This window comes from Pezoporus wallicus, unplaced genomic scaffold (genome assembly GCF_028554395.1).
Source record: "Pezoporus wallicus isolate ANWC-B61680 ecotype Strahan unplaced genomic scaffold, APGP_CSIRO_Pwel_v1 scaffold_7402, whole genome shotgun sequence".
Taxonomy (NCBI): domain Eukaryota; kingdom Metazoa; phylum Chordata; class Aves; order Psittaciformes; family Psittacidae; genus Pezoporus; species Pezoporus wallicus.
In genome coordinates, this window is record NW_026641037.1 from 3,937,460 (window position 1) to 3,963,911 (window position 26,452).

General features: G+C 34.8%; 1 protein-coding gene across 9 annotated transcripts in view; it reads left to right on the top strand.

Moving 5' to 3' along the window:
* OPA1 (OPA1 mitochondrial dynamin like GTPase) overlaps positions 1 to 26,452 on the top strand; it is a 53,339-nt gene that overhangs the window by 2,629 nt on the left and 24,258 nt on the right. For 3 of the 9 annotated variants that reach the window (XM_057421646.1, XM_057421647.1, XM_057421648.1), the window contains exons 2-22: positions 1,242 to 1,560; positions 1,895 to 1,991; positions 3,142 to 3,249; positions 4,351 to 4,404; positions 5,030 to 5,097; positions 10,084 to 10,194; positions 14,596 to 14,649; positions 16,222 to 16,326; positions 17,265 to 17,351; positions 18,253 to 18,366; positions 18,694 to 18,774; positions 19,186 to 19,260; positions 19,581 to 19,652; positions 19,783 to 19,882; positions 20,403 to 20,533; positions 21,070 to 21,142; positions 21,234 to 21,306; positions 22,047 to 22,162; positions 22,696 to 22,760; positions 23,342 to 23,418; positions 26,196 to 26,361. In XM_057421646.1, the coding sequence (XP_057277629.1) occupies positions 1,242 to 1,560; positions 1,895 to 1,991; positions 3,142 to 3,249; positions 4,351 to 4,404; positions 5,030 to 5,097; positions 10,084 to 10,194; positions 14,596 to 14,649; positions 16,222 to 16,326; positions 17,265 to 17,351; positions 18,253 to 18,366; positions 18,694 to 18,774; positions 19,186 to 19,260; positions 19,581 to 19,652; positions 19,783 to 19,882; positions 20,403 to 20,533; positions 21,070 to 21,142; positions 21,234 to 21,306; positions 22,047 to 22,162; positions 22,696 to 22,760; positions 23,342 to 23,418; positions 26,196 to 26,361 (2,146 nt within the window). The remainder of the gene's footprint in view (positions 1 to 1,241; positions 1,561 to 1,894; positions 1,992 to 3,141; positions 3,250 to 4,350; positions 4,405 to 5,029; positions 5,098 to 10,083; positions 10,195 to 14,595; positions 14,650 to 16,221; positions 16,327 to 17,264; positions 17,352 to 18,252; positions 18,367 to 18,693; positions 18,775 to 19,185; positions 19,261 to 19,580; positions 19,653 to 19,782; positions 19,883 to 20,402; positions 20,534 to 21,069; positions 21,143 to 21,233; positions 21,307 to 22,046; positions 22,163 to 22,695; positions 22,761 to 23,341; positions 23,419 to 26,195; positions 26,362 to 26,452) is intronic. The other 6 variants (XM_057421651.1, XM_057421652.1, XM_057421649.1 and 3 more) reach the window with 3 other exon arrangements.

The following is a 26,452-nucleotide window of genomic DNA, read 5'->3' on the forward strand; positions in this document are numbered from 1 at the left end:
TAGTGGAAGGAACTGAAAGATGTCATTAAACAAATGCTTCAGCTCCAGAGGAGAATCTGCTTTGTCAAAAAAGAGCAAATGTACTTTGCAAAGGAATTTTGTCTGTGTATTGCTTTTTGAAGTTTGAAAATTCTGTACAAAATTAACACTCTCTAGAAGTTTGAATAACAAGATAGTCCAAAATGTCAAGTTTTATGTTTCAAGTTGGTCATAGTCTTCTGTGGACTCTTAGCTGCTGTTTGTCTAAACTGTGTTTTATCAAAGACATGTTAATTGCCTTAGTCCAGTGTGGAAGTTAAATTCAATTTATAACAGACTTTATAAGTGATATTTCAGGTTTTTTTTTCTCTAATCACTGGAAATGCTATAGTCATTAACGATGTTTATGATGGGGTGCTGGCACTTGGTGGCTGAAGCTGTGGGCAGCCTCCTGGGAGAGGCTGAGGAGGGTTTGTGTCAACAGTTAGGCGTGCGTGGAGCACACACCAAGTGCCGTGACTCTCATGGTGCTGCTTGGAAGCAGAAGTGACTTCAGAAAGACCTCAGAATGGGAATTTGAAAACTTAGTTTTTCTTCCTTGTGTAATTCAGTAATCATAAGATAGCAGATTGCTGCTTTGAAGTTCTGAAACTTTTTTGCACCTCCCCTATGAAGACAGGCTGAGAAAGTTGGGGCTGTTCAGCCTGGAGAAGAGAAGGTTGCGTGGAGACCTCATAGCAGCCTTCCAGTACCTGAAGGGAGCCTGTAAGGATGCTGAGAGGGGACTTTTCATTAGGGACTGTAGTGATAGGACAAGGGGTAGTGGGTTAAAACTTAAACAGGGGAAGTTTAGATTTGATACAAGGAGGAAGTTTTTTACTGCAAGGGTGGTGAGGCACTGGAATGGGTTGCCCAAGGAAGTTGTGAATGCTTCCTCCCTGGCAGTGTTCAAGGCCAGGTTTGACAGAGCCTTGGGTGACATGGTTTAGTGTGAGGTGTCCCTGCCCATGGCAGCAGGGCTAGAACTAGATGATCTCAAGGTCCTTTTCAACCCTAACTATTCTATGATTCTATGGTGTAAGCATCAGCTTTTTGTTTTCCTGGTAGCATACCAGTAGTAGCTGGAAGGTGTACATTCATAATGATGCTCTAATGTATCTGTAACCAGCTAAAATGTAATGTGAATTACTTCTAAAGAGGTTATTGAGTTAATGGTGTTTTGAGGAAATCTGTTACTTAGAGTTTTTGTTTCTTTCTTGTAGTGTCATCTGCCGGAGTCTTGCAAATAGCAGCTATGGAATGAAAAGAAAATCAGCACTTCAAAACTTGCATCTTGTTTCCCGAAGTATACACCATCCCTACTATCCAAGTTCAAAATTTCAAAGACCTCCATTAAGGATATCCATTAAGCTGTTCTCTTCTCTTAATCGTCTTCCCCTACGCAAAACAAAACTTTTAAATGTAAAACATGGATACCAGTTCCACAGGAACTTTTGGCTAGCTAGACTAGCGTCAAGGCTTCTCAAAGTTCGCTATCTTATATTAGGATCTGCTGTAGGTGGTGGTTATACAGCTAAGAAGGTATTTACCTGTTACGCTATTCTATGTTTGTCTTTGTTGTTATTATATGCTTTGAAGCAATAGTTCTTGGTATATACGCAAAAATACAAGATCTCATTGTTTGGTTAAGTAATGACAATAAAGATGAGTGAATTTCGGGAACAGTAAAGGTATTAAAGGTTGTATAGAGAACTAGTATAGATTTTAAAAGTTCCAAATACCATTATTCATAGCTGAAAGATGGTGGGTTAGTATGTTCTGTATGTAGGAATTACTTTTCAGTAGACTTCTTATATGCTTCTCTATACATTTATTTTTCTATTTTTTCTATATTCTCTTTTCTTTTTTGTATTAGACATATGATCAGTGGAAGGACATGATGCCAGATCTCAATGAATATAAGTGGATTGTTCCTGACTTCGTTTGGGAGCTTGATGAACATATTGACTTTGGTATCAGAAAAACTAAAATGTTACTCTATATAAAGACTAGCACATGTAAAACTTCAGGGTGCAGGTCTTCAGTGCCTGTCTCCAGTAGCTATCTTTATATCTTTGAGTGAACTTGTATTGTTAGAGTTTGGCATGTATTTTACCAAGGTATTTGTGTTAGTGTGTTTGTAGGAAGAAATTAAGTGTAGTTTAGCATTGATAATCCATAATTCACCCTTTTTATTTGAGAATGTTCTTGGTCCTCTCATAGGGCCATATAATCCTATTATTGAAAGAAGAGATGCAGCAAGATCAAGGGGACTTACACAGGTTTCGGTAGTATGCGTAAAGTTTGTTCTTCCTATACCTATGACACAAGTATTAAATATAAATAGATGAGTAAAAGATATAAAGATATGTATGAGTAAAAGACCAATTGAAAATGCACAATAGTGAACCTACCTATTTACAAAATTATCTTGAAAATGCAGGAGAAAACTGTAAACACAGACTTTTTCTGAACCTTCTGGTTACAGTAGGTTTATTGATATTTTTGGGTCAAAGATAGAAATCTGAAAAACAAGGACTGAGTTACTTATATATGCAGGGTTGTGAGGTGGTGGTTTTCAAAAAAAAAAAGGCATAAGATTTTACTTCATGTATGAGCATTGTATAGATAAATGCAGAGATTGAATAACTGACAAGTATTTTCTGTTTTTATTGCTAGGGGACAGTACATTTTTACAGTACTTTTAAGCTAATAAGTTTGGTTTTTTTTTTTAAGGATTACAAAATTAGCTTATTTATGAAATTGAAAAATAAGCTTTTGTTAAAATATGTCAGAGTTGAGCTTAGTTACAGTTTTGTGTAATTTTAAAACATCCTATACAAAATGTGTGAGAGAATAACATGGAATGTGGTAGTGAAATGCAGCAATAAGTTTTAGGCAATTTTAAACTGCCTGAGGCAACCAACTTATCAGGAAGTTCAAAGTCTAAAAAAGCAATTTTTTGGATCTGATAATCTTTCTCAACACTAATGGGGGGAGGTGCATTACTTAAAAAGTAAATAAATTAAAAATCTGCTAGTTTTTATAGCATAAGCCATTTTTCTTCACAGAAGTAGTAGGGGAAAAAAACCTTACTCATTAACTGTTGTACTGTTTTCCTAGAAAAACTTATCAAAGCCCTTCCTGATGCAGATGACCTTGCCAAACTTCTGCCTGACTTTGACAAGATTGGAGAGAGCTTCACTTCACTGAAAGGATTTTTTTCTCCTGGTGAGAACATTTTTTCAGCTTAGTTTTAATTTTGGAAACATAAGCTGTTACAAGGTGAGGTTACAGATATGTCCTTAGACACTAAAAGAAAGCGGATCCTGAAAATGCATGACTTTTCATTGAATATCTCGTGTGAAAGTGTTATGGACACAGGTAAGTGTAATATATTTTTAAAAGCAAGAATTCTAGTAGCAAAGAGAACAAAAATGCGAAATTGAACAGAAAAGTAAAATTCTTGTACAACTCTAAACAAACAGATTGAAAACTAGATTGCTTTAGTGAGTCATAAAAATCAGCTGGGCATGTCCAGCTGGAAACTGGAGAAGGTAAGAGTAGCACTGATAGTAACATTACCACAGCTTTTACAGAAGTAAAGAGCTCGGTTATTAAGAATGATGGTTCTTAAGGATACAAGCATGTAAAATAAGAGATTTGTAACAGAGGCGTTCTTTTGGATTGAATGATATTTTCCATCAGGCTTAATGGCTGCTAGGTTTTGGAGGACTTCAGTAAGACATTTCTGATTGGTGGGGTTTTTAGAAATGTCTGTACCTGTGTCTAATGTACCTTAGAAATGTAATCATCATCTCTAACTTGCTAATGGCCCCAACTCAAAACTTCGCCTAGTCGTCTTGTAATAAAAAGCAAGATTATTCCTTAATATATATTCTTATATACCTTAAGAATTACTGTATTTGTAAAAGATTACGTCTGTGAGGTGTTATAGTCACTGCTCTTAGTCTCTTCAAAAATATTTCCCTATCAGTGTGCATTAGAAGTGTATTTTCATTTTCTTAAAGTACTGTCAATGGTGGAACTACTTTATTAATCTCACAAACTCAGCAAGCGCCTAAGTAGGGATCAAATTCAACAGAGTGACAAGTACATTACAATCTTCTATGTGTTTTGGCTGTTTAAAATCATGGTGTTACTGACTGGTGGTGTGAGATGTCACCTATTATGTGTTACTGTTCTCCCATGGGCATAGTTGCCATTTATGATTGTGTGGTCCTTCAAATGAAACAAAGATCCCTCATCTTTGTTTGCATTTTGTTTTGTATTTATAATTTTTATTTCCCCTCTTCTGCTGATTTTTCACAGGTTACAATTTGGTTAGTGAAGTCATAGGAGCTTCTGATCTACTTCTGTTGTTAGGTGTGTAAAAGCCCTTTTTACTGCCCTTAACCTGCCTCTCTAAAGCAAACTTAAAACCCTACTGTACTAAGAGGAGTGAATATCAATGTAAACACAAATATTTACATCAGTTTAATTGATTTACAAATACTTTCCAACTGTTTTAGAAATACTTAGTTCCTTCCCTGCGAGAATAAATAAATTAATAGTTGTCACTTCTCTGTCACAGTCATTAGCAGAGGCTTTTTATTTCAGGCATTTTCCAGAAGCTTGTTTTGAAAATCTCTGTCATTACAATAAAAAGAATATTACTTTTTTTCTCATTACAGTAATGCCAAGAGAATTTGTATTATCCTTTCATGTTTATCGGAACTAATTAATTTGAAATTATTTCAGAACTTAGAGTCTAACTGAAGCTGCCTTGTGATGTAACTAATCTGAGTCACAAACATGATATAAAATTTTCATGAGTTTTAAACAGAATTTCTTTTGCAGTTTAAGATAAATCTTTTTTTTTATAGGAACTTCAAAGATTATTGAATTAATAATACATAGGGGTTGAAACTTCAATATTATAGTAGGTGTAGTTTGAGAATTTTTAAGTACCTTTTGCGTATTATAATAAGTTTCTGTAATTATGTCCTAGGTTCTCCAGGGGAAACAGCATTCAGAGCTACTGACCAGGGATATGACAATGACAAACAGTTCAAGAAGGTAATTACTCTCTTTCAAAACTAAAAATGTCTTGACTAAAGGAAATTTTTTTTTTAAAGTGCTTCAGTAGCTAGTTGTGGATGTTTATTTGAAGCAGCTTGAATAGCATTTGTCACTCAAAATGATTTGAGTATGCATTGTTGGTTTTGATATATAAAGAGTACAATGATAATGAATGTTTTGGTGTAAGTAAAATAAAAAGCAGACATAAAAATCTGTAGGAAGTACATTCTTAAGAAAAACTGGTTTGTAGTAAGAATGTTATTTTGGGTATTTTGTGTGCATCTGCATTTCTCAGGGCATGTTCTCAGTGGCACTTAAGCTTGTAGCTTATTACCGAAGTTGGTGTAGGCTTCTGTAGATATTTTCAGGCATCTCTGCTTGCAGCCTTGTTGTTGATATTTTCACGGTTGTGATTCTTACTTAAGGATTTTTGCCTTTATAAAGAATTTCAGTTTCTTAAAGCAGTTTGTCTTTTTACTTTCTTTAGGTAGAGCATACATCACATTTTTGTTACTATATCTTGGAAAAATATGCTACTGTATTTTGATAAGAAGGTGAAGTTTAATTTTTTTTTAATTGATCCTATTTCTATTAAATTCCTAAATTGTAATGTTGCTCTTTGTTTAAAGGCCTTTCATTTTTCCTCGGTATGTTTTTAAAATGTCTTTTTACAAATTGAAGAAAATATATACTTGGGAATTTGTAATTATTTTTGCAACTGAAAATGTCTGAACTATAACTCAGGCTTTTACGTAAAAGACATTTTTGTATATGCAGGCATGTATACGTTTATTCTACATTAATTCTGCATGGCATTATATAGTGAAACCTCTATAATGCTCACCTGTAACTGCTTTTTTTCCCTTTAGAACAGTGATGAGAATTAACTTTTTGTTTCCCCTTTGTCAGTAAACTGTCTATATATATTATTTTCCACTGAGTGATTGCTTAGTACAGGTTTCAGAGTTTAAAACATAAAAAATACTGTACTATTGATTTGTGAAGAAGTGGCCATCTTAGTTTATTGTCTTTGAAAACTAAATTAACTGAGATTTTTACTGAATACCAGTAATATCACTATTACTTATTATGGGCTGGTTTTGATGCATTCAAACTGCATTTGAATTTGGCAACAAAACTTTGGCTGTGGTATGGAAAATATCAGCACAATAAGGCAGTATGATTTAGAAAATTTAGTCTAATGTATTAATTTTTGCTATTCCAATTATATCCTGTATGTTATGCTTGGAAGTGTCAATTTGCTAATTAATATGATCGATTTTGGTCATAACATTTCACAAAAGGCACATATGAGTTCCTAACAAAGCATAATCAGTTTATTGGCAAGCAAAATTATTATTTTCAAGACAATGGGTTAGATGGCCTTTTTTCATTCAATGCTTTCCACTGCCAACTAATGCTAGTTTAAGAGTTGTTTCTGTATGGATATATAAAGTGCTGTAGCATGGCATTAAATGTGTCTGATGAGCTGGTTTTCTTTGTTCAGTTGTGGAAAAGATCAGTAACTGATAAAGGAATCTAGGAATTCCTCTTTGGAGGAATGTTCTGTAGAACTATTATTTGGCACGGTCCTCAGATGGATCTCTAAACACTTCCTGTAGAATGAGTGAGAAACTAGTAAGTTGGGAAGATAACTCTGAGAGAGTGAACGTTGTCCCAGACACCAAATCAAGCTGTAGTGCTTCTTGCTAGCTAATGTATTTATCTTATAATCTCTTATTTAATAAAAATGGCACAATTTTTTGAAAATAATTAAATTAAAATGGCTAGTTATAAAAGCTATAGTGTTGTAAAAGTATTGTATTGTATGGGTTGGACTAGTTCAGGCTTGCACTTCAAATGGCAGTGTTAACTTCTTAGAAAATTATCTTGCAATATTGTCTGTCTCCAAAACAATTTCCTCAACAATTTCAGCTTCCTATTAAAGCAAACAAATTCCAAAGTTTAGCCCAATTAAAATATATATTTTATATGCATATATATATATATATATATATAAAAAAATAGTGGTTATAGCTGTGATGAAGTGTGTGTGGAAAATATGACTCGAGTATTGATTTGGGAATTAGAAGTCAGATAACTAAATAATTCAAAACCAACCACACAGTCCTTTCCCTGCCTTTGGTGCTTTGATAAAATTTCATGGCTTGAACCTGAATCCACTGTTGAGGATTTGGCAGTGTGTAGACTGCCTCGCTTAGCCAGCACAGAGTCACCTTCACTCAGTGTAAGCAGCACAGTAATTGTGCAGTTCTTCACTACAGCTACTGCTAGAGGGTGAAAAAGAGACTTTTGAAGTTGTTTTTTTTTTAAGAAGAATTCCTTGACTTGGTTGTTTTTTTGTTGTTTGGTTGTTTTTTTTAACGTTCTTGTTTGATTCATTCTTTTTGCATGTTATGCAATAAAGTTTCTTTTTTCTATTCATAGCACTGTTGTATTCCCAACTTAATTCCCAGGTTTGTAGGTACTCTGGATAAAATTGTGACATTTATTCAAATTCTTAGAAATTGATCTCTTTACTCTCCTCATCATTTTCACTCCTTTACATCCCTCAAAATTTTTTTCCTGTGAGAACTCATTATGGCTTAGCTTTTCTTCTGAATAGTCACACTGCAGCTACTGGGGAAAAGTGGAAAGAGTCACCATATGCAAAAAGAGAGGGCTGTGGTTGCTTATCAAAATGCAACACAAATACTTTAGTCATGAGAGTTTTAAATGAAAGAGGTAGTCATACTCAACTGAAATACAGCCTATTAACTTTAAGAGATTGTTTTGGGTTTTGTTGTGGGATTTATGGGTTGTTTTTTGTGGTTTGTTTTTTGTTTTGTTTTGTTTTGGGTTGTTTTTTTTTAAGCATATGCAGTAACGATATCAGCACTTGTTTTGCCTTTATTGTGCACCCAGATTCTCTGATGACTTTCAGGATTTATGCCACTGTGTTTGTCAGCTGGTGTTACTCTCTTCACATAGTTTCTTTGGTAACAAAAATAATAATATATTTGTAAACAGCTGGGGTTTTGAAATCACATTAATTTATTTGTTTAGATAAAATTCTTTAAAGTAAATGCAGTTTTACACTGGAGTGATTACTTTCTGTGGGAGGAAACAGTGGTAGTGTCCAGTGAGAGACAGACAGCAAAAAACATTTTTGTTTGTGTCTTGGTTCATACCAGCCTGGTTGTTGTGTGTGTAGTTCTGTGTTATTTAAGGTTCTTTATATTTCTTCAATTTATTTATTTTTTTAATTCTAACCTGTAAAGTAAGAAAGAGCAAACAGAGTGAATAAGATTATTGACTGATATATGCAAAGAAGTGTTACTGAGAAGCCTCTTAAATTACTGTATTTCTTACTTTAGTATTTTATTAACTGCACATTAGATAGTTAGATTTGGTGACTTCAAACATTTGTAACAGTTCCTGTTTAAATGCTAAAAGGCCTTCATGGAAGGCTTTGTTCAGTGTGTTTTCTTCTATTTTCTTGACCCATAACACAGTTTTTAAAGGGACTCTTCTCAGGTCGTATTTATTGAAAGTTTCCTTGTGTGCAAAATGGCAAGAGATTATTATTCCTTCTCTAATACTGAATATAACAGTGAGCTCTCCTTGCTGCTGTATAGGAGTTAAATCTTTTGGCTGAGTTCTTGGCACAGCTCTAATGCCTTTGCTAGTCTGGCAGTATAGAAATTTATTAAATCTTAAAGTGGTTCAGTGAAATACGAATGTGAAGATTTTTCTATTCTTGAAATATTACACAAAATCACTATTTAACAGGTGTTTGTATTTGTTCATTTGATTGTCTCTCTTCTTTTATCCATTCTCTGTGTTGTTTATCCTTATGTGTACATGCCTGTGTATTCCATGCAACAGATAGAATCATAGAATCATAGAATAATTAGGGTTGGAAAGGACCTTAAGATCATCTAGTTTCAACCCCCCCTGCCATGGGCAGGGACACCTTATGCTAGATGTGTAACTTGATGGCAGGTGTCTTGAATTCTTACACCAAAGTTCTATTTCAGGGTTTGTTTTGATCCCTGAAGTGCATTTTTGAAACCTTGCATTTCCCCAAGTGTTTTCTTAGATGATTGAATATTTGTTTTAAATAGTTTTATTTAAATAATTCATTAATACTTTTGTCTACGTTCTCTGATATAAATTGTACATAAAGTCTCTGGTAGCTGCTGGCATAGTATCTCTAAACTAATTTTGAAAGACAGTTTACCATTACAAGCGTATTTGGTGTGGATGGAGAAGAGAACTAAGCTTGACAGAAAGGCTGAAGTACATGTGTAAGCATTATGTTTCAGGGACTTTGAAATGATCAGGAAGTACTATGACAGCATGAATTTAAACTGCAGTGTTACAGCAGTAGAGGGGGAGCTTTTTCTTTATGCTCTAGAAACTACTTTGGTTTTCTAGTTTGAGAAGTTGAAGTAGGAGGCAAAATCATCTTTCTATAAACTGCCTGTGTTGCTGAGAATAAGAATAAAATGTGATTTTTTTTATGTTGCTGACAAATTTGAGTCTGTTAGCTGTTGTGCACAGCTTTGTGTGGAATATCCAAACCACATTATTTATATACATATATGGTTAAGTTGTGAAAAACTGCTGAGAATTTTTGGCATGAATAATTGAAAAAAAATTCTGAAACCTCAGAGAATAGCTTAAAACCAGGATAGTTGAATTGAAGGTTTAGCTGCTTAGTTAAAGTTGAATATAATTATAAAATGTAGCTAAAATGTTTATTGTTCTGTTCTACCTGGATTTGCAAAATGCATGGTTTCACCGACTATATCCACACCCAGCTGGCTAGCAAGCGATCTTGCTAACAAAATTTCACTTTTATTTGAACTGACCCATTCATACCTGGTTTTCATTTGTCTTTGTCATGTCCTTTGGTTTAACTTTGTTCTCCTTACACCCCAAATTTTTCCTCTCCTTTTTATTGTAAACTCGTGGCAGGGCCTGCTTGGTGAACTCATACTGTTACAACAACAAATCCAGCAGCACGAAGAGGAAGCGCGCAGAGCCGGTGGCCAATATAACATGGGCTCTTCCCAGCAGAAGCGAAAGGTGATGGCTTAAGGGAAAATGTGTACTGTATTCACACTAATCAGATACTTCAGCCTCCTGCATTTGAGCTAGAAAAATCTAACTAATTAAGTCATGGGCTCAAATAATTATTACCACCAACTTCACTAAAGATGTATAGGCCTGTTTCAGTTTAACCAAGTTGTATTTAAAGCAAGGTGTTAAAAGCAGAGCAGGTACTTTGTGTCGCTTTGAACTTGTATATTCTCTGCCCCTATAAAATCTGTTATTTAAAGTACATGCATTAAAAATGCATTTAAGGAAAGTATGTGAATAAATGTCGTGTCTTCTCTACTGTTGCTTACTTAACAGTAGCTCTTTTTATAAGAGTATAGGTATTTACAGACAATATGTTTCTGGGAATGTTTTTTCCTGCTTTGTACTGTTACCAACCTGAAAATTACAGCAGCTCCTTAGAAACATTTTTGCATGGACAGTTAAATACTGCTGTTATTAATAGTCTTTATTATGTATTTATCAAAAGTATTCCTGTCTGTTTTCCCTCTTAAGGGACAATTTATACTGATATGCTTTAGTTGTTGATCATCTGTATGTAATTTTACTTAGTTTAAGCTCTGATCAGTTTATTCATTATTATACAACTCAGATGAATTGGAAGAACTTCCTAAATTGGGATATTTTACTTGTCTAATCTGTTACAACCTGTAATTCTTAACAACATGGCTGCTTTCACTGCTTTCAGAAAATCTTTTTGAGTGCTCATATTTTTCAACAGCTTTGGAATTGAACACTGCATACAGAGCTTTATCTTCTGTGCATCTCAAGATATCTCCCACAGAAAGAGGAACACAGATGTGAATTAAACTTTTAGACATAGTTGCATAACTGCAATTGTCATGCTTTGTAGTCTGTCAACAAAAAAGGAAATCACAGTTCTCTGAAACGACAGTAGCATTCATAAATTCAAATATTTTACTTCCTTGCTATGTTATTTTTTTATGGTTTAGAGTTACAAACCCTGGTCACTCTAATCTGTTCATCTTCCTTTTAATTAGAACAAACAAGAAAAAGGTGAAAGGCAATTTTTTCTCATATTTCGTTTGTAAAATTTATTAATTAATATTCTGTCTGAATTTAAAAGAGCAGTGATGTATTCTGTCCTCAGTTATGGATCTAGGCATTGTATTACAAAGATTGTACACAGTTCATTGAGGGAGTGGAAGTACAGAATAGTAGCTTGAAGTTTATAATAAAATGTGTGAGGATGTAAAAATTACTGGAAAGGCAGTACAATATTCAATATATAAAAATGTATCAGCCTAATTAAATGCACTCTGGAAAAAAGTGAGCTTGATATTATATTTATTTCCGAGTGAAATTGTACCTTGTGAGTGCTTTCTTGCAACTAATTCTGCGATTCCTAAGCTGTGACATAACTGTAAGGGCTGTCTTTGTAAATGTCCTCCAAGGCAGGTACTCTGTGTTTTCTGGATGTTGGAAGTCTGACTTTCCTTGTATATAGAGAGTTTTAATTTAGCATTCAAATGTGCTGTTTGGCATACATGCCTGATGACAAAGAATGTGTCTTGTTTGTCACATTAATAATTTTGCTTGAAACAAATTGAAAGAAATTTCAATTTTGTTTGAAAACTATTTTGTTTAATATTTTGATATGAGAATATACCTTCAAGATTCCAGTCATTGATCCAAATTGCCTATGGAGGAAGAAATTGTTAGTGTCATTGAAATAAGTCATCGCATGCCCTTTTGACAGGACATAAACTAACCTTGTTATTTTTTAGCTGAGTTGGCTTGCTTGCTTGTCTGCTGGAGAACATGATAATTTCATTTCTGTTCTTGGAAGTTCTGTTGCCCAATTTACTTGCATGTTTTCCATTTTTAATTTACTCAGTATTAAATCTACTTCATTTGTAAAGTAAATAATGGTAAGAATAGCCCCACAGCCAGGAGAGGTTATTAAAAACAAAAATGTAACTGTTTGCTTTTGATTTTTTTAATTTTTTTTAAATTTTTTTTTCCTAACCTTTTGATAAATATTTAGCAGTATAATTGATTAGCCTTGTATAGCTGCTGTGTGCATGGCTGCTTACTACATGCATTTTGTCTGGGCCTAGATGCTTTAATTTGTATTGCTGGAAATCATTGTAGTTTTTTGTAGATGATCAATTTAGAATTTTTATAGTCTGATTAGAAAATATACAAAACCAATAACTGGGGTATCAGAGGCACTGAATTTTCAGAGGCACATAGTTATTTTATACAATGTGTGATAAAGGTTGTTGGAAAGCAACCACTGCAAAATGTGCATAAGGAGCTTTGGTAACCTTAGTAAAGAGGTACCTACATCTCTATGCAGCAGCCCTTGATTAATAAAGGGCCCTAGAGTTTTCTTTTCTTGTAAGTCTTTATGGTGGCAATGGGGAAAGAAGGAGGAATCTTGATGTACAAACCAAACTGAACTGAATTAAACAATATTGATGTGCCTATAAAGAGACATTTTGATACTTGATTTTTTTTTTAGAGATTATAGATTAGTCATATGATTTAGCACTTTCAGGTTGTTACGATAGTTTAGCTTTTATTGGCAACATAAAAATTTTTAGCAGTAGTATGAATTGTATGTTCAAATTACTGCATGTACTAACATGCAAAGCACACCTGAACCAAATGCTGGAGCATATACATAATTCTAGAGCTGTTTATTATTTTTGACAGAACTTACCTAGTTGTCCTTGTTAGAATTAATCATCTAATGCTACATAATTCTAGATAATACTTCAGATCTTGCAACATGTAGCTCTGCAATATTTTTGCTTACTGTACATAAAAGCACTCTTGTGGTTAGAGGTAACGTGTCTATAATCTGTACTTCAAAGATGCATCAAGGCCTCAGAAGTACTTTGAGGAACAGCTTGCTTAAGAGCAAAGACCAAGAAAATGCTAACTGCTTTGAAAATCTGTATCCTGTTTTTTCCTTTATTTTCTTGCTTCTGACTCTCCATCCCATCCTCTTTGCCCTCCTATTTTTATTTTACCCTTATGTGTCTGAGGTGTTTAAGGTGTGTGTATATGTAAATGCTTCTTTACATATACGACTTTGTGGCTGCATGCATCAAGTTGTCCATGTGCTAAACTAACCCTGTTTCTGATGTGCTTTTGCTATCACTGAACTAATTAACAGAAGTAGACAGGAAGTCAGTTTACTGCACTTCCTCTTTGTTGTTTGTGAAGAAGAAAATAATTTTTATATATACGGGAGTGTCAGCTTGGTTTGGTTTGGTTTCTATGAAATGAATTCTTCATGTATTCATGAATGCACAATCCTGTGTATTACAGATTTAATAGCTAAATAATATAAATCACTGTGAATAACTGTGGATTTTTTTCGTGTTTAATGTGTAACAATTGGTGTGAAATTATAGTATCTAAATTGATTTGTGTCTAAATGACAGCTGTCCTCTGCATGATAGATAATATGCTTTCTGATGTGAAGCTAACTTGAGTTGTAAATGTCACATGAGCTTTATTTAAATACTGAAGCTTTTACCTGTATTGTTCTTTCAGATTATTAGTTTTCTAAATTTAATATTTAATTAGTCAACCATTAGAATTTATGTTGCTTGTAAATATTTACATCATATGACACTGTATCGCACCATTTATGCTTTTGCCTCTGTGTTATTAAAAGAAGTTTGAGCAACTTATTACATCTTGATGAACCTATTTTGAGAATATTTGACTAAGAATGGCTCTAATTGCCTTACCTTACTACACTTATGCCTTGAACCTCAAAATGTTTGTATTATAATATCCTAATTTTTCCAGGCTTTAGTATAATTTAAATATTTTAAAATAACCCTTTAAGACTGTCCTAACTACAGATTATGAAGTTATGCATGCATGTTTAGTATTATAATTCAGAAAAACAAATACAAAATAAGAATCCTTTGAAGATTCAGAAATAATAAATACTTAGCTGGAAGTATTCTGTAGCAAGCAGGTGTTTTAGTGATTATATCCTATTGAGATTTTACTAACTCAGGAAATGAACATGCAAAATCCTCAGAGTTTGACAACAAAAATTAAATTTAGGGTAGTTAACAGAAAACTGAGCACCATGTAGAGTTTGTTTTTCCCTAAGTTTGCTTTTCCAGTTTTAAGTCTTGAAGGGTTAATTTTTGCATTTGCATGTATTGATTTCAGACATCTTTTTCTTAATTTGAACCTCCTGTTGCAGATGGGACTTCCCATCAGAGTTAAATCTCAAATGCTAATTGAAGAATTTTCTTGCTTTTAAAGTCAGTTTTCTTACATGAAATTAAGCTTCCAGTTTGTGATTTGGTTTCTTGCAGTGGATAAACTAAACAGTGAGTTAGTAGACATGATTATTTTTCTTTGTAGATTTCTGACAAAGAGAAGATTGATCAACTTCAAGAAGAACTTTTACGTACTCAGGTAATTTTTCTGAGTTACTGATGTCTTAAGAGGAAATTTGTGTGCAGCAGACTGAGATTTACTAGACAAAAGCACACCTGAACAGATCTGATAAAAATGCAGTGCTTTTTTCAAACTTTGAGCTTATCAATATGGAGTTGACTGCTAGCACAAACCAAAGGTCAGTCCAGTCTGTTCTTTCTGTGACAATGACTGTCAGAATGCAAGGAGGGAGTGTAAGAATAGGGCAAATGTGTAATCTTACTTTCTCTAAATACCTTCCTTGCCTTCAGTGCTATATATTCCTGAAATGTATAGTTAGCCCAAGAGTGTTACATAAATACAGTGGTGCGATTCCAGTTCTTAAGTTGTTATGCGTGCTAATTTTACTCGTAACATTCTACTACTCTCTTTATCATCATTTCAGTACTACTAAATATATCTGTGATAGCTTATATGTTTCAATAGCACGTTTGTTGCAGAAAGGAAATTAGTTTACTTACTAAGGAGTTACATTTTAACCCTTTAATCTTAGGAGATGTCATTTCTAGTAAAGAAGCTTTTAAGTGCATTTGCTGACTCATCAGAGGTCCAGGTGGAAAAATAGACATCATATAGGATATGTGGGGTGAGACATTCAGTGGCATTCACGGGTAGCAAAGCATTGGGTTTGTTTTCTTCCATGAAAATCTAATGAATATCTGTATTGTGAAGCAGCGAGTAGTTCTTTCAATTACAGCTGTTTTTATGATTGGACTATTTAGCATGAAAATTAATGTGGGTAGTTTGAAAGCTCTTTCTCTGCCTTCTGTTTGGGATTTAAGAGAACATTTAATCCCTTTAAGAAGCTAAAGAGGATGGTGCTGTTCAAAGTGATGTCCTTTTCAGTAAATCAAACCCTAGAAAATTTGAACAGCAATGACAGCTATTGGTAGGAATTTTTAATATTGTTGTAACATTTTTATATATTTATTATTTTTAAGGCATTTATTTTTTGATATTGTAATATTTTTATATATTATTTTTAAGGCAGTTATTTTTTTTGTAACAGCTTGAAAGTTGATGTGTTTTATAACGTACACATGCCAAATACATCGTTACATCATACAAAACAGTTTTCAGAGTAGATATTGGAACTATATTAATGTCTCATCTTCAGAGAGAGATATATATACACATACACATATATACATATATAGAGAGAGAGTAAAGAAAGGGTCTAAACTAAGCTTGCAAATTCAAATTGAAGCCCTACAATCTTTTTGGTTAAGCAGCCTGTTCCCACTGACACTAATTTCCGTCTGAGTGCAGATCTGTAGCTCCTTTGAAAATGGTACTTGTTTAAGATGGTTAAAGATTGATTTATGTATCCTTAGATCTGAACATTGTGGTCTTATTAAAACTTTTTAAGCAAAGGTGTTGTGTTGCTGCAAAAAAGTCCAACATTCTTCTCTTAATGATCTTGTTTTTTTTAATAAACTGTAGTGGTGACAAAGGTTTTTTATATCTTTGAAATACTTGCCTGAAGAACTTGCTTATGTGAGTGTAGTGTTTCTGTAATTACAAAAGTATATTTGTACCATTGTTTTGTAGCTCAAATATCAAAGAATGCTCGAGCGATTAGAGAAGGAGAACAAAGAACTAAGAAAATTGGTACTGCAAAGAGATGACAAGGGAATTCATCAGAGGAAGTTAAAGGTACTCATGAGTCACAAATCACATTGAAATATAATTATGCCACATTTTTCATGATGCTATTCTAAACTGTAGTTAATTCATAGATTAACTTTTAACATTTTTTCTATCTTTGCTAACTTTTTGACGTGTTAAGGTTTTTATACTTTTTTTAACTATTGGAAATGGCTTCAGTTGAAGAGCACAATGAGGTTACCATGTCTAAATAACTTACCTAAGTGAGTGGGAAATGTGGATTAGATTTTTGATGTAGCTTTAGTGTATTTTCTAATAGATATACTTCCAGCTCCTCACACACACAGCGTTTTGTCATAGGTCTTGCTGTGTTCAGTAGAAATATACTTACAGGGTTCGGAAACATGTTTTAACAGCCTTGTATAAATACAGGGGCATCAAACTAAGTATTCTTTGCTTTTGTCTGCCAACATCTTGAGCATTTTAAAAATGGATGCTTTCTACCTCAATCTGCATCACTGACCAATATGGATCTTCCTCTTTCCTCTGTGAACTGGAAGATAAAGTGTTCTTGTTTGTACAGAATGAGGTTGATAGTTTTATACCCTTATTAACACTTACTGTTCAAGCTGAAAATGCAAGTGTAGATGTTTAATGTAAGAAACTCAATTTGGCTTCTCAACTTGGAAACTGAACCCTGAGTGGTTTTGTTCTGTTACACTGTACATAAGACCCCTCATTTTGCTTATTCAGCAAGGTGCATCTGCAGTATTTTCATCCAGAGAAGAGAACGGGTGGCTTTGCTTGGTATCATACTTCATAAAACAGAGATTTCTGCTGTATAGACACTTTAGGTTTCAAGCCATCAGGAGAAAATAAATACATTTTTACAGATGAGTTTATAGAATATACACATGAAGTAGACTGAAAACCAGTCTTTGTTCTGTTAATTGGTTATGTTTTCTCTCTGTACATTTTTTTCCTAGAAATCCTTGATTGATATGTATTCTGAGGTACTCGACATCCTGTCTGATTACGATGCCAGTTACAACACTCAAGATCACCTACCTCGAGTAAGTAGATAAAAAAAGTTCAGTTGTTTTTTTTTTTTTAGTGAAACACCGGTCTTATAATTGGGTATAACAATTGTATTCCGGAATAATCCAGAGCTAGTTCTAGGCTATTTTCTTGTAACTCCAGAGGTTTTGCGTAAGATACACTCTCAATTTTAAATGCAGCAAGAGAATTTTGAGAATAACCAATGTAATTCTTTTTAGTGTGTCTTGGCTCATAGATAAAAACCTGTCTAGTTACAGATATTGCTGCTGTGCTTAGCTTTTATTTTTAAATGGTTTCGGACCAGGCACCCCAGCCTTCTCAGCATTGTAAAATGACTGTTGTTTCCCACATGTGGAGCGGAGGAGGTAAGTTGCCTGGCTAACCTCCCCACAGTAGTGCTGCTGTTAGAGGGGTGAGTGTGAGAAGGGATTTGGCTAGCCTCATTGCTGGTATAAGGGAGAGCCAGGAATTCTTCCTGCTTGCACAGCCACCTGTAGCACTGGTGGCTTCTATAGAAGGCCAATAAGATGGTTACATCACAGCAACTACATCAGAATTCAGCCTTGTCCAGGTAAAAGTGCATGAGTAGTCTTCAGTGTTTCACCTGCTGAGAGGATTTTGTACAAGAAGAGAAGAAATGCCTGCCAAGAGAACAGCAAGCCTTTCCTCTCTTCATTAGGTGGCCTGGCAGGTTAGGTCTGTAGGGCAGTAGACTGCTGTCTTAAGAGCAAGTCAATTTTTTTGCATGACTAAAAGTTAGTATTTTTTTAAGGATTTAATGTTTAAACCAATACATTTATTGTCCAACATCGTACAGCCAGTGTTGCTACGGATTAACATCTTTTTAGCCAGCTTTTGTCTAAGCTTCTGAATTATCCTGCTGAAAGCCAATGGCTGTTTAAACTTTCACTTAAGGTGGTGGTAGTTGGAGATCAAAGTGCAGGAAAAACCAGTGTGTTAGAAATGATCGCCCAAGCCCGCATATTCCCTCGAGGGTCTGGGGAGATGATGACACGTTCCCCTGTTAAGGTAAGAAATATGATCTCTGAATCAATATTTGCTGATATTGTTCTCCCTCTGATTAAGCCATTAACTGAAATATATGTAAACATTAAGTTATAAAATGGCTTCTAAGCGAGTTGATGCAGTCAATGACAAAACTGCTTCAGACCTATATACACTATCAGACCCATATATACTATCAGAGTAGTAGTTTCTGCTGTAAGTAGTAGCATGCTGAATAAACGTTATATATAGTAGTCTGTCTCCAATGGGGAGTGTGCATATGCTATCTACATCTTGTGTTTCTCTGTGTTAGATTTGCATACTTTCTCATACAAGGCTTTTACTGTTTAGGTAACCCTTAGTGAAGGTCCCCACCATGTGGCTTTATTCAAAGACAGCTCTCGGGAATTTGATCTGACCAAGGAAGAGGATGTAAGTACAAAGAAGTGACTGGAAGTTAATGTGACTTCTGTTAATTCTCTGAAAAAAAATTTTGTCTTTGTGAGATGTTAGCCCATGTTTAATTAGAGTGAAATAGATATAGTGGGGCAAGGCATTATATTAATTACTAAATTATCTCTTAGTGTGGTTTTTGGCTGGCACTAAAGTGGGTAAGATACAGAAGGAGTTCTTGTGCCAAGACATTTTTGGATTATGTGATAGTCTGCAGGTAATCTCTCATTTAGCAACCCGTTTACCCGACTTAGTTATTCAACATACATTTGAGATGGTATTTATAAAGAGAGATCTTAATTCAAAATAAACTTGTTAAATTATGTTTATTTTTCTTCTGTCACGATTATAAGGACTTCTATATTTGATATATTTCTTTTCTCAAAACAGCTTGCAGCTTTGAGAAATGAAATAGAAATCAGAATGAGAAACAGTGTGAAGGAAGGATGCACTGTTAGCACTGAGGTAAGACTTGCAAATATTTAGTGGCAAATACCTGTACATGTGCATTTTTTGTAAGTATTCTTCAAATAAAACACTGGTGAATCCAGTTCATGTGTACGTAATGTTTTGCACTATACAAAGTGTATGTGGACTGTTAAAATCAATTTTGTGTCACAGTTCTGTGCATATAAAATTGGACTTCCTATTTAAAATTGCAGGATGTTGCTGGTTTAAAGCATATGTGTATAAATGTGCACTTAGATAGTTTTATGTATTTGTATAAGTAATTACATACAAAGAAGGTGAGTGTTTGAACCTTTAATTTCAATTTTACTTCACAGACCATCTCCTTAAGTGTGAAAGGTCCTGGTTTGCAGAGAATGGTATTGGTTGATTTACCTGGAGTCATTAGTGTAAGTATGCAATAGATTTAAAAAAAAAATCTTGAAGACAAGGTGAGAACATTAACTGTTGTTTTTCTTTTTTTACATACTTCTGTTTTCTTTTTTCCTTCAAACATGTATCTCCATATACATATTAAAGACTGTGACATCAGGTATGGCTCCAGATACTAAGGAAACTATCTTTAGCATCAGCAAGGCTTACATGCAGAATCCTAATGCCATCATCCTTTGTATTCAAGGTAATAAGAGTCTAGATGCTTATGGACTGACATGTTTTTTTTTATTTTTTAATTATGATTCTTAGGTTACTCTGTGGACTGTCCTGATTTGATGTTTTTTTTTTTTTTTCCCATTTGTGATAATTTGTATGGCGTACAAAACAGAATGTTTATAAATTAAGGTACCTTTGGTATCCATTGCAAAAAGCAACTTTATGATGGGAGATTTTTATCATTTGAAAAAACAGTAATAATAAAATTCAGTATTTCTTCAAAAGTGTTTTGGAGGCAGCAAACAATAAAAGAGTTTAGTATTTTGAGTGAGCTGGTACTTGTTCAAAACTTGTACAACTGCAAATAATTTTTGATAATACTGGGAACAAAGCAGATTTTCACTTTGTGTATCCAAAAATTGAATGTAAGTGTAATTTTACTGTTTGTAAGTTGCAACATGAAACTTACTTGAAGTATACTATGTATTTAGTACTACGTGTTAGATTGTATTGTCCCTAAAATACAGTATTAGTTTTGTTTGTTTTAGATGGATCAGTGGATGCAGAACGCAGTATTGTCACAGACTTAGTCAGCCAAATGGATCCTCAAGGAAAAAGGACAATTTTTGTGTTGACCAAAGTTGATCTTGCTGAGAAAAATGTGGCTAGTCCCAGCAGGGTGAGTTGAAACTATTTTTCTTATATTGTGATGGCTTAAGTCACACATGGAAAAATACTTGAGATACTGTCAGAAATATTAGACCTCACCTGCCTGTTCTGGATGGTGTTGAGTGCTTATTTCTGTGTTCATCACTGTTTGTTTATTTATTTATTGTGGTGGTTGTTTTAATCTCAGGCTTTGCTTTTAGTGATCAGTTACATGACTTCAATCACAGCTTGGCTACAACTTGCTGTAATAATGGTTTCTTTCATAGAGGTGAACTGAGCAAGTTCTGTTTTCTGAGAATGCTTTATGGTATTCTGGGATAGGCTTTTTCACTTTATTTTGTGTTTTGCGGTGTTATGCTTTATGCCCCCGATTTATTTTATTTTATTTTATTTTAAATACCTGTAGGAATCAAAGTCCCATGAGAAACTGCCTCTTATTGCACTCTATGCATAGATAAAACTAGATCTGGCTTTGAAACTACGATGAAGGAAAGAATGTCTGTGTGCATAGTTAACCACAATTTTTTTAATCCTTTATTTTCGTAGATCCAGCAAATAATTGAAGGCAAACTCTTCCCAATGAAAGCTTTGGGTTATTTTGCAGTTGTTACTGGAAAAGGTAAAGAGAGCTTTGGCTCTCCTTATTTTCTTCTTGATAGCAGAGAAAACTGTCCAGATGGAACTGTTGCAGCACTCTTTTCTTTCTCCAGGAAACAGCAGTGAAAGCATTGAATCTATTAAAGAGTATGAAGAGGAATTTTTTCAAAATTCAAAGCTGTTGAAGTATGTTGCTATTTATTCCTTTTACTAAAATAAGCCTGTGTTGGTAAATACAGTTTTTCTTGCTGAAATTAAAGGACTGCACTGTGGACACTATCTGTGATTTAATCTGCTTAAATGGAGTATCTTGCTGAGGTGAACAGGTGGGCCTGGTTTCCTAATGCTTTCTGTAAGGCATTTTCAGGCAGCAGTTGATTCCGCTGGAGTTTTGCAGCTCTCTTCAGAGGTTTCTGCATCTCTCCATTGGATCGAGAATAACTAAGTTCCCAGCAAGGTCTAGGCACTTGATACAGCTGGGAAGAGCGAATTCAGCCCAAAAATTAGTTGTAGTCCCTCTAAATGTCAGTCATCTTGGTCTGACAACAGTGTTGTATTCAAAGGGTTAGTATGTGTATTCTGCCAGTTGATCAAAGTTTTTATTTCACAGGCTTGTATTTCTCAGGAAAGTAAGCTGCATGGTCTTTGGGACTGCGGTACCTGCACTACACCCTTTAGAATAAAAATTTGTGGTGGGTGTTTTGGGATTCTGGGGGTTTGGGTTTGCTTTTGTGTTGTTCCCTCCCTTTCCTCCCCCATTTACTCACTGAATAATTTGGAGGAAGAGACTGGATTTTGAGTTAGGTGCACATTGACATACTGTTGACTGCTATATAAAGCAAAGCTTTATTCTTGTGAGGAGAAAATGGAGGACAGAAAGCATGGTAATGAATGGAAGAATTTCCTCTAGCTGTCTTCCTTTACAGGACATGTATGCTTAAGGCACACCAGGTAACAACAAAGAACTTAAGTCTTGCTGTGTCAGACTGCTTTTGGAAAATGGTGAGAGAGTCTGTGGAGCAGCAAGCAGATGCTTTTAAAGGTAAACATCTTTTCAAAACCCAAGAGAAATAGCAGCTTGCTGTTAAACAGATCTTCTGTATATGTTATACTTTTCTGCCAGCATGCTTGGGCAGTTGTGTTTTATATGTTAATCTTTACAAAAACACAGAAAAAAAAAATTCATGGAATGGAGGACCCACTTGCTCTAAAAGCCAGAGGAGTAAATAAGTGTGAAGAAAACAAATTTAGTGGTTTTTTTTTTTGTGGGCAAAACAAAATGGCTTCCCATATAAAAATACAACCTGATCAGCCAGGGCAGGACTGCCTTGTACAGAGGTGTAAGTTGCACGGTTCTATTTCCGCTACATTTTTTCATTGCATCAATCCTGCAATTTCTAGACAGAATATCTGAACATAGCAGAAAAATTTGCTCATTTGCAGAGGCGCTTTCAGTGTTCTTGGAGGGTTTGTCGTAAACAAGACTTTTGGCAGTTTTAGGAGCTGAACTTCTAAGATAGTCATGAAGTGCATATAGACAAGAAAAATATTAAGGCCTTATTTCTGATTTTGCAGCCACACGTTTCAATCTAGAGACTGAATGGAAGAACAATTATCCCCGGTTGCGAGAGCTCGACAGGGTAAATTACTGCTTTATGTGCTATGAAGTGTTGAAAATTATGGATTAAAATTTGTCATTTAATCTCATTTGTAAATATTTCTTAAAGTAAATGTGAAGTACTGACATTTTAAAATGTGAGGACAATGTAGGGTAAAGAAATACCGATCTCTCCATTTTATGAAATAGCGTGCTTCAAAATTGTGGTATTTCAGTGCTTAGAAGTCCTTCATGCTTCTGTGTGCTGTTCACTGACCTAACTTGCCTATAGGATTAAGTCAGTGTTTCTTTGTGATCATGACAGAACTGGCAAAGAGAAGTTAGATTTCCTGGTCTTTCAGTCAGACAGAATATCAAAACAATTATGATCCCATTCTCTTAATTCCTTTATAGAGACCCTGAATATTCAAATGCTATGCTTGGCCAGAGGCATGCAAGAGATGGGTAGGAAGATGTAAGTTATCTTGGTTTACCATACAAGAAATGCGTAAATTGTCCAGAACATGACTGGAAGGTGTAAGGTTTTGGTTTTTACTTTTTCTATGGAAACATGATTGAACTATACTTAAAATCTTTTTATTCCGTATTTTGCCTTTTGCACAGAATGAACTGTTTGAAAAAGCAAAGAATGAGATTCTTGATGAAGTCATAAGCTTGACTCAGGTCACACCAAAGCACTGGTATGATATTTTTTTCTTTCCTGTATCTCTCTCTGCCCCTTGCCCCCCCTCCTCCCCATTTTTTTAATTAACTAGCAAAAGTTCACCTTTAAAATACAGAGTTTTACTAAAACTCTCAAATATGAATATGAAACTGTTTTTCTTAGGTCAGTATGTTATGTCTTTTATCCCTATGGAAGCAGTCTGTTGTTCTGAATCAGCAAATACTTGCATAATCCCTTGACAAAAATCACATTATGTCAGTGTTTTGTTCTGGTTTTATATGATATAATGAACAATAGATATTCCTCAAAAATGAAACAGTGATAATAAAGCTGTTTTCAGATGTTCTTTTGAAGTATGAATCAGTAATTTGCTTTAACTTGATATTTGGGGTTTATCACTGTGTATATCAAAATAATATATATGACCTTGGAAGAAAGAAGTTTTGTATCCCTGTGAATCAAAGATTTGGAAATTGAAAGATTTGGTAATTCCTGGTTGTAAAGAAAGCTGATCTGGATGTTTGAGAATTTTACCCTACATGTAGATCTTTTTGGTAGCCTCAACCAAGTAGCACCATAATGTGTTGCCCCACTTCTTTGTAAGGCAGACATAGCTGTGAGAGGGACCCATCTTAGCTGAAGTATTTTAACAGTGTAGCATCACTGCATAGTAAAGCCACTGTATGCTGAGAGGAGAATATAAGGAATTATTTTGATGGCAGCCTTTACCACAGCTAAGAACCTTCAGTCACCTGAATTGAACTGTTACTTGGTCATAGATTAAAAACCAAGATAAAATGTCTGAGTCTTAATGACATTAGAGTAATTCTGGGCATGTGGATGCCTTCAGAGCAAGTGTTACAGGCAGTGTATTAGGCTGAATTTATTTTATAGTCCAAGTGTAATACAAGTTTGCCATTTTGGTGCTTGTTCCTGTTCACTGTATGATAGATGCTGAAGTACCCTGGTCCACATCTAGTTGACTTAATTTTGTTGTGGATGGGGTGGGTGCATTTCTTTCTGAAAGTTAAAATGTAGTGATGATTCTAGTTTTGCAGCAGTTAACAAACTATAAAGTAGAACTGGAAACCTAAGTTATGAAAAAATGCTTCCATTAGCCATCATATGCAGCCTAAAATCAGCAGTGCATTTGATGAATGCTAATGTTTCCATCCTGTTAAAATTTCCATTCCTTCCAATTAAGTTTGATTGCATTAAGCAAAGTAAAAGAGTATTTTTATTGACATATCAGTAAAGAAGGAATGAGATTGCATTTGTTCTTAATAGCAGGACTGCCCTTCTACAGTGAATTTGTAAGTAGTGAAATCCATAACAGCCAGTTTCCAGCACACCCTGTAAGTGAAATTAATTTGTCATGTCCACAGTTCTAATGATGATCAGGAATGATCAATAATTGATCTTTGAGCACTGCCCAAGTCCTCCTGTTTTGAACAAAGCTTTTTAAGGAGGTTTTTTTTTTTTTTTTTTACTGGTGGCAAAATTAGTTTTTATTTAGAGTGAGTTCTTTCAACATTTAAATGTTTGAGTTCCTTTTTGTTTTGTGTAAACAGTTTTACTATCCTAAGTATGCCAAAAATGTGTTCCAACAGTAGGAAAGCTACTGGCTATCATTCGCATTTAAGCTGGTATGTCAGAAGGACAGCTTCAAAATTTTTGAATCTCAAAAAGAGGATGCTTTAAGCACAAAAGAAATTTTCAATTATGCCATTTTAGAAGGGGGTGGAGAAGTGGTATTTATGAGAAGTTCTTCAGTCATTGTCTGCAAATCTGGTTAGAGTAGGGGCATTGTCAGGGTTGAAGCATGTGTCCTGAACTTAGGAGCGTTTGGAAGAAAAGGACTTGAGTGAATCTGATAGTCTTGTACCACCAAAAAAAAGGTAGTTTTTATTCTTCAGCTCTTAGCTTTTGCCATTCTACCAAATCTGGCATTCGTATGACCTGATGGTAAGCTGATTTAGCTAGGATAAAATGAACCTGCAAGAAAGCCAAAACCTGTACTGGAGACTGGGGCAGGAGCAGAAGGAGCGTGACTGCCTCTGTGGGTACCAGCTTCATGTTATACTGGCTCAGATGGGTTTTCTTGCTGCAGCTGCGAAGTTTCCTGAGAAAGTTTATTGTCATTTAAAAAGATTAAAGTTAAGTTGTTTCCATTGTTGCTTCTTGAAACACATCATATATAGGAAAGTGGTGCTTAGTTTTACAGTGTTATGTGATAACGTTTGTAAATGAATGTCGACATACGTTTTAGCAAAAGGTTGGGCTTCTCAGCTTGCTTCAGTGTTTATCAGATCTGGGAACAATCAATGAAAATCCCAGGTGGAAAACTACAGCATGTTCCAACAAACAAATCAAGAGTAGTACAGAAACAAAACCCACATGGAGTTTGTTTCTCCATGTGTGAGACATCAGTCAAATAATTTCAGTGCTTTACAATCTGCCCCCTTGTCTTTCCCTCATCTGCCATGCATATGCACACACAGCTCTCTATGGTTATACTGGTTAAGGACTGCAAGGAACTGTTGTGCAGTGCAGTGCAGTGGCAACCATAAGAGTAGTAGAGGTCAACTTGTGAAATTGTCTCTGCTGCTGAAAACATTATGCATTTGTGTCCTTAATTCCAAGCAGATTTTGGTCGAAGTAGTGTCCTGATGTTAAGGGAGTATTTCATTGTTCTGTAGCCTTGTTTCCTCAGTGTTTCTAACAAATGGAGTGCATACTTGTTAGACACTTTTGCACTGGAAGTTATTATATGTGTTACAACTTGCATTTTAGGGAGGAGATTCTTCAGAAAACTTTATGGGAAAGGGTATCTACTCATGTGATTGAGAATATATACCTTCCAGCAGCACAGACTATGAACTCGGGGACATTTAACACCACTGTGGACATCAAACTGAAGCAGTGGACTGACAAGCAGCTACCTAATAAAGCGGTAGAGGTGAGAAATTATCTATTTAAATAAAGAGAAAAATAAGAAAAATCTGTGCAAAGCCTGATGAAATTAAAGCATACCTCCAGAGAAGGTGATG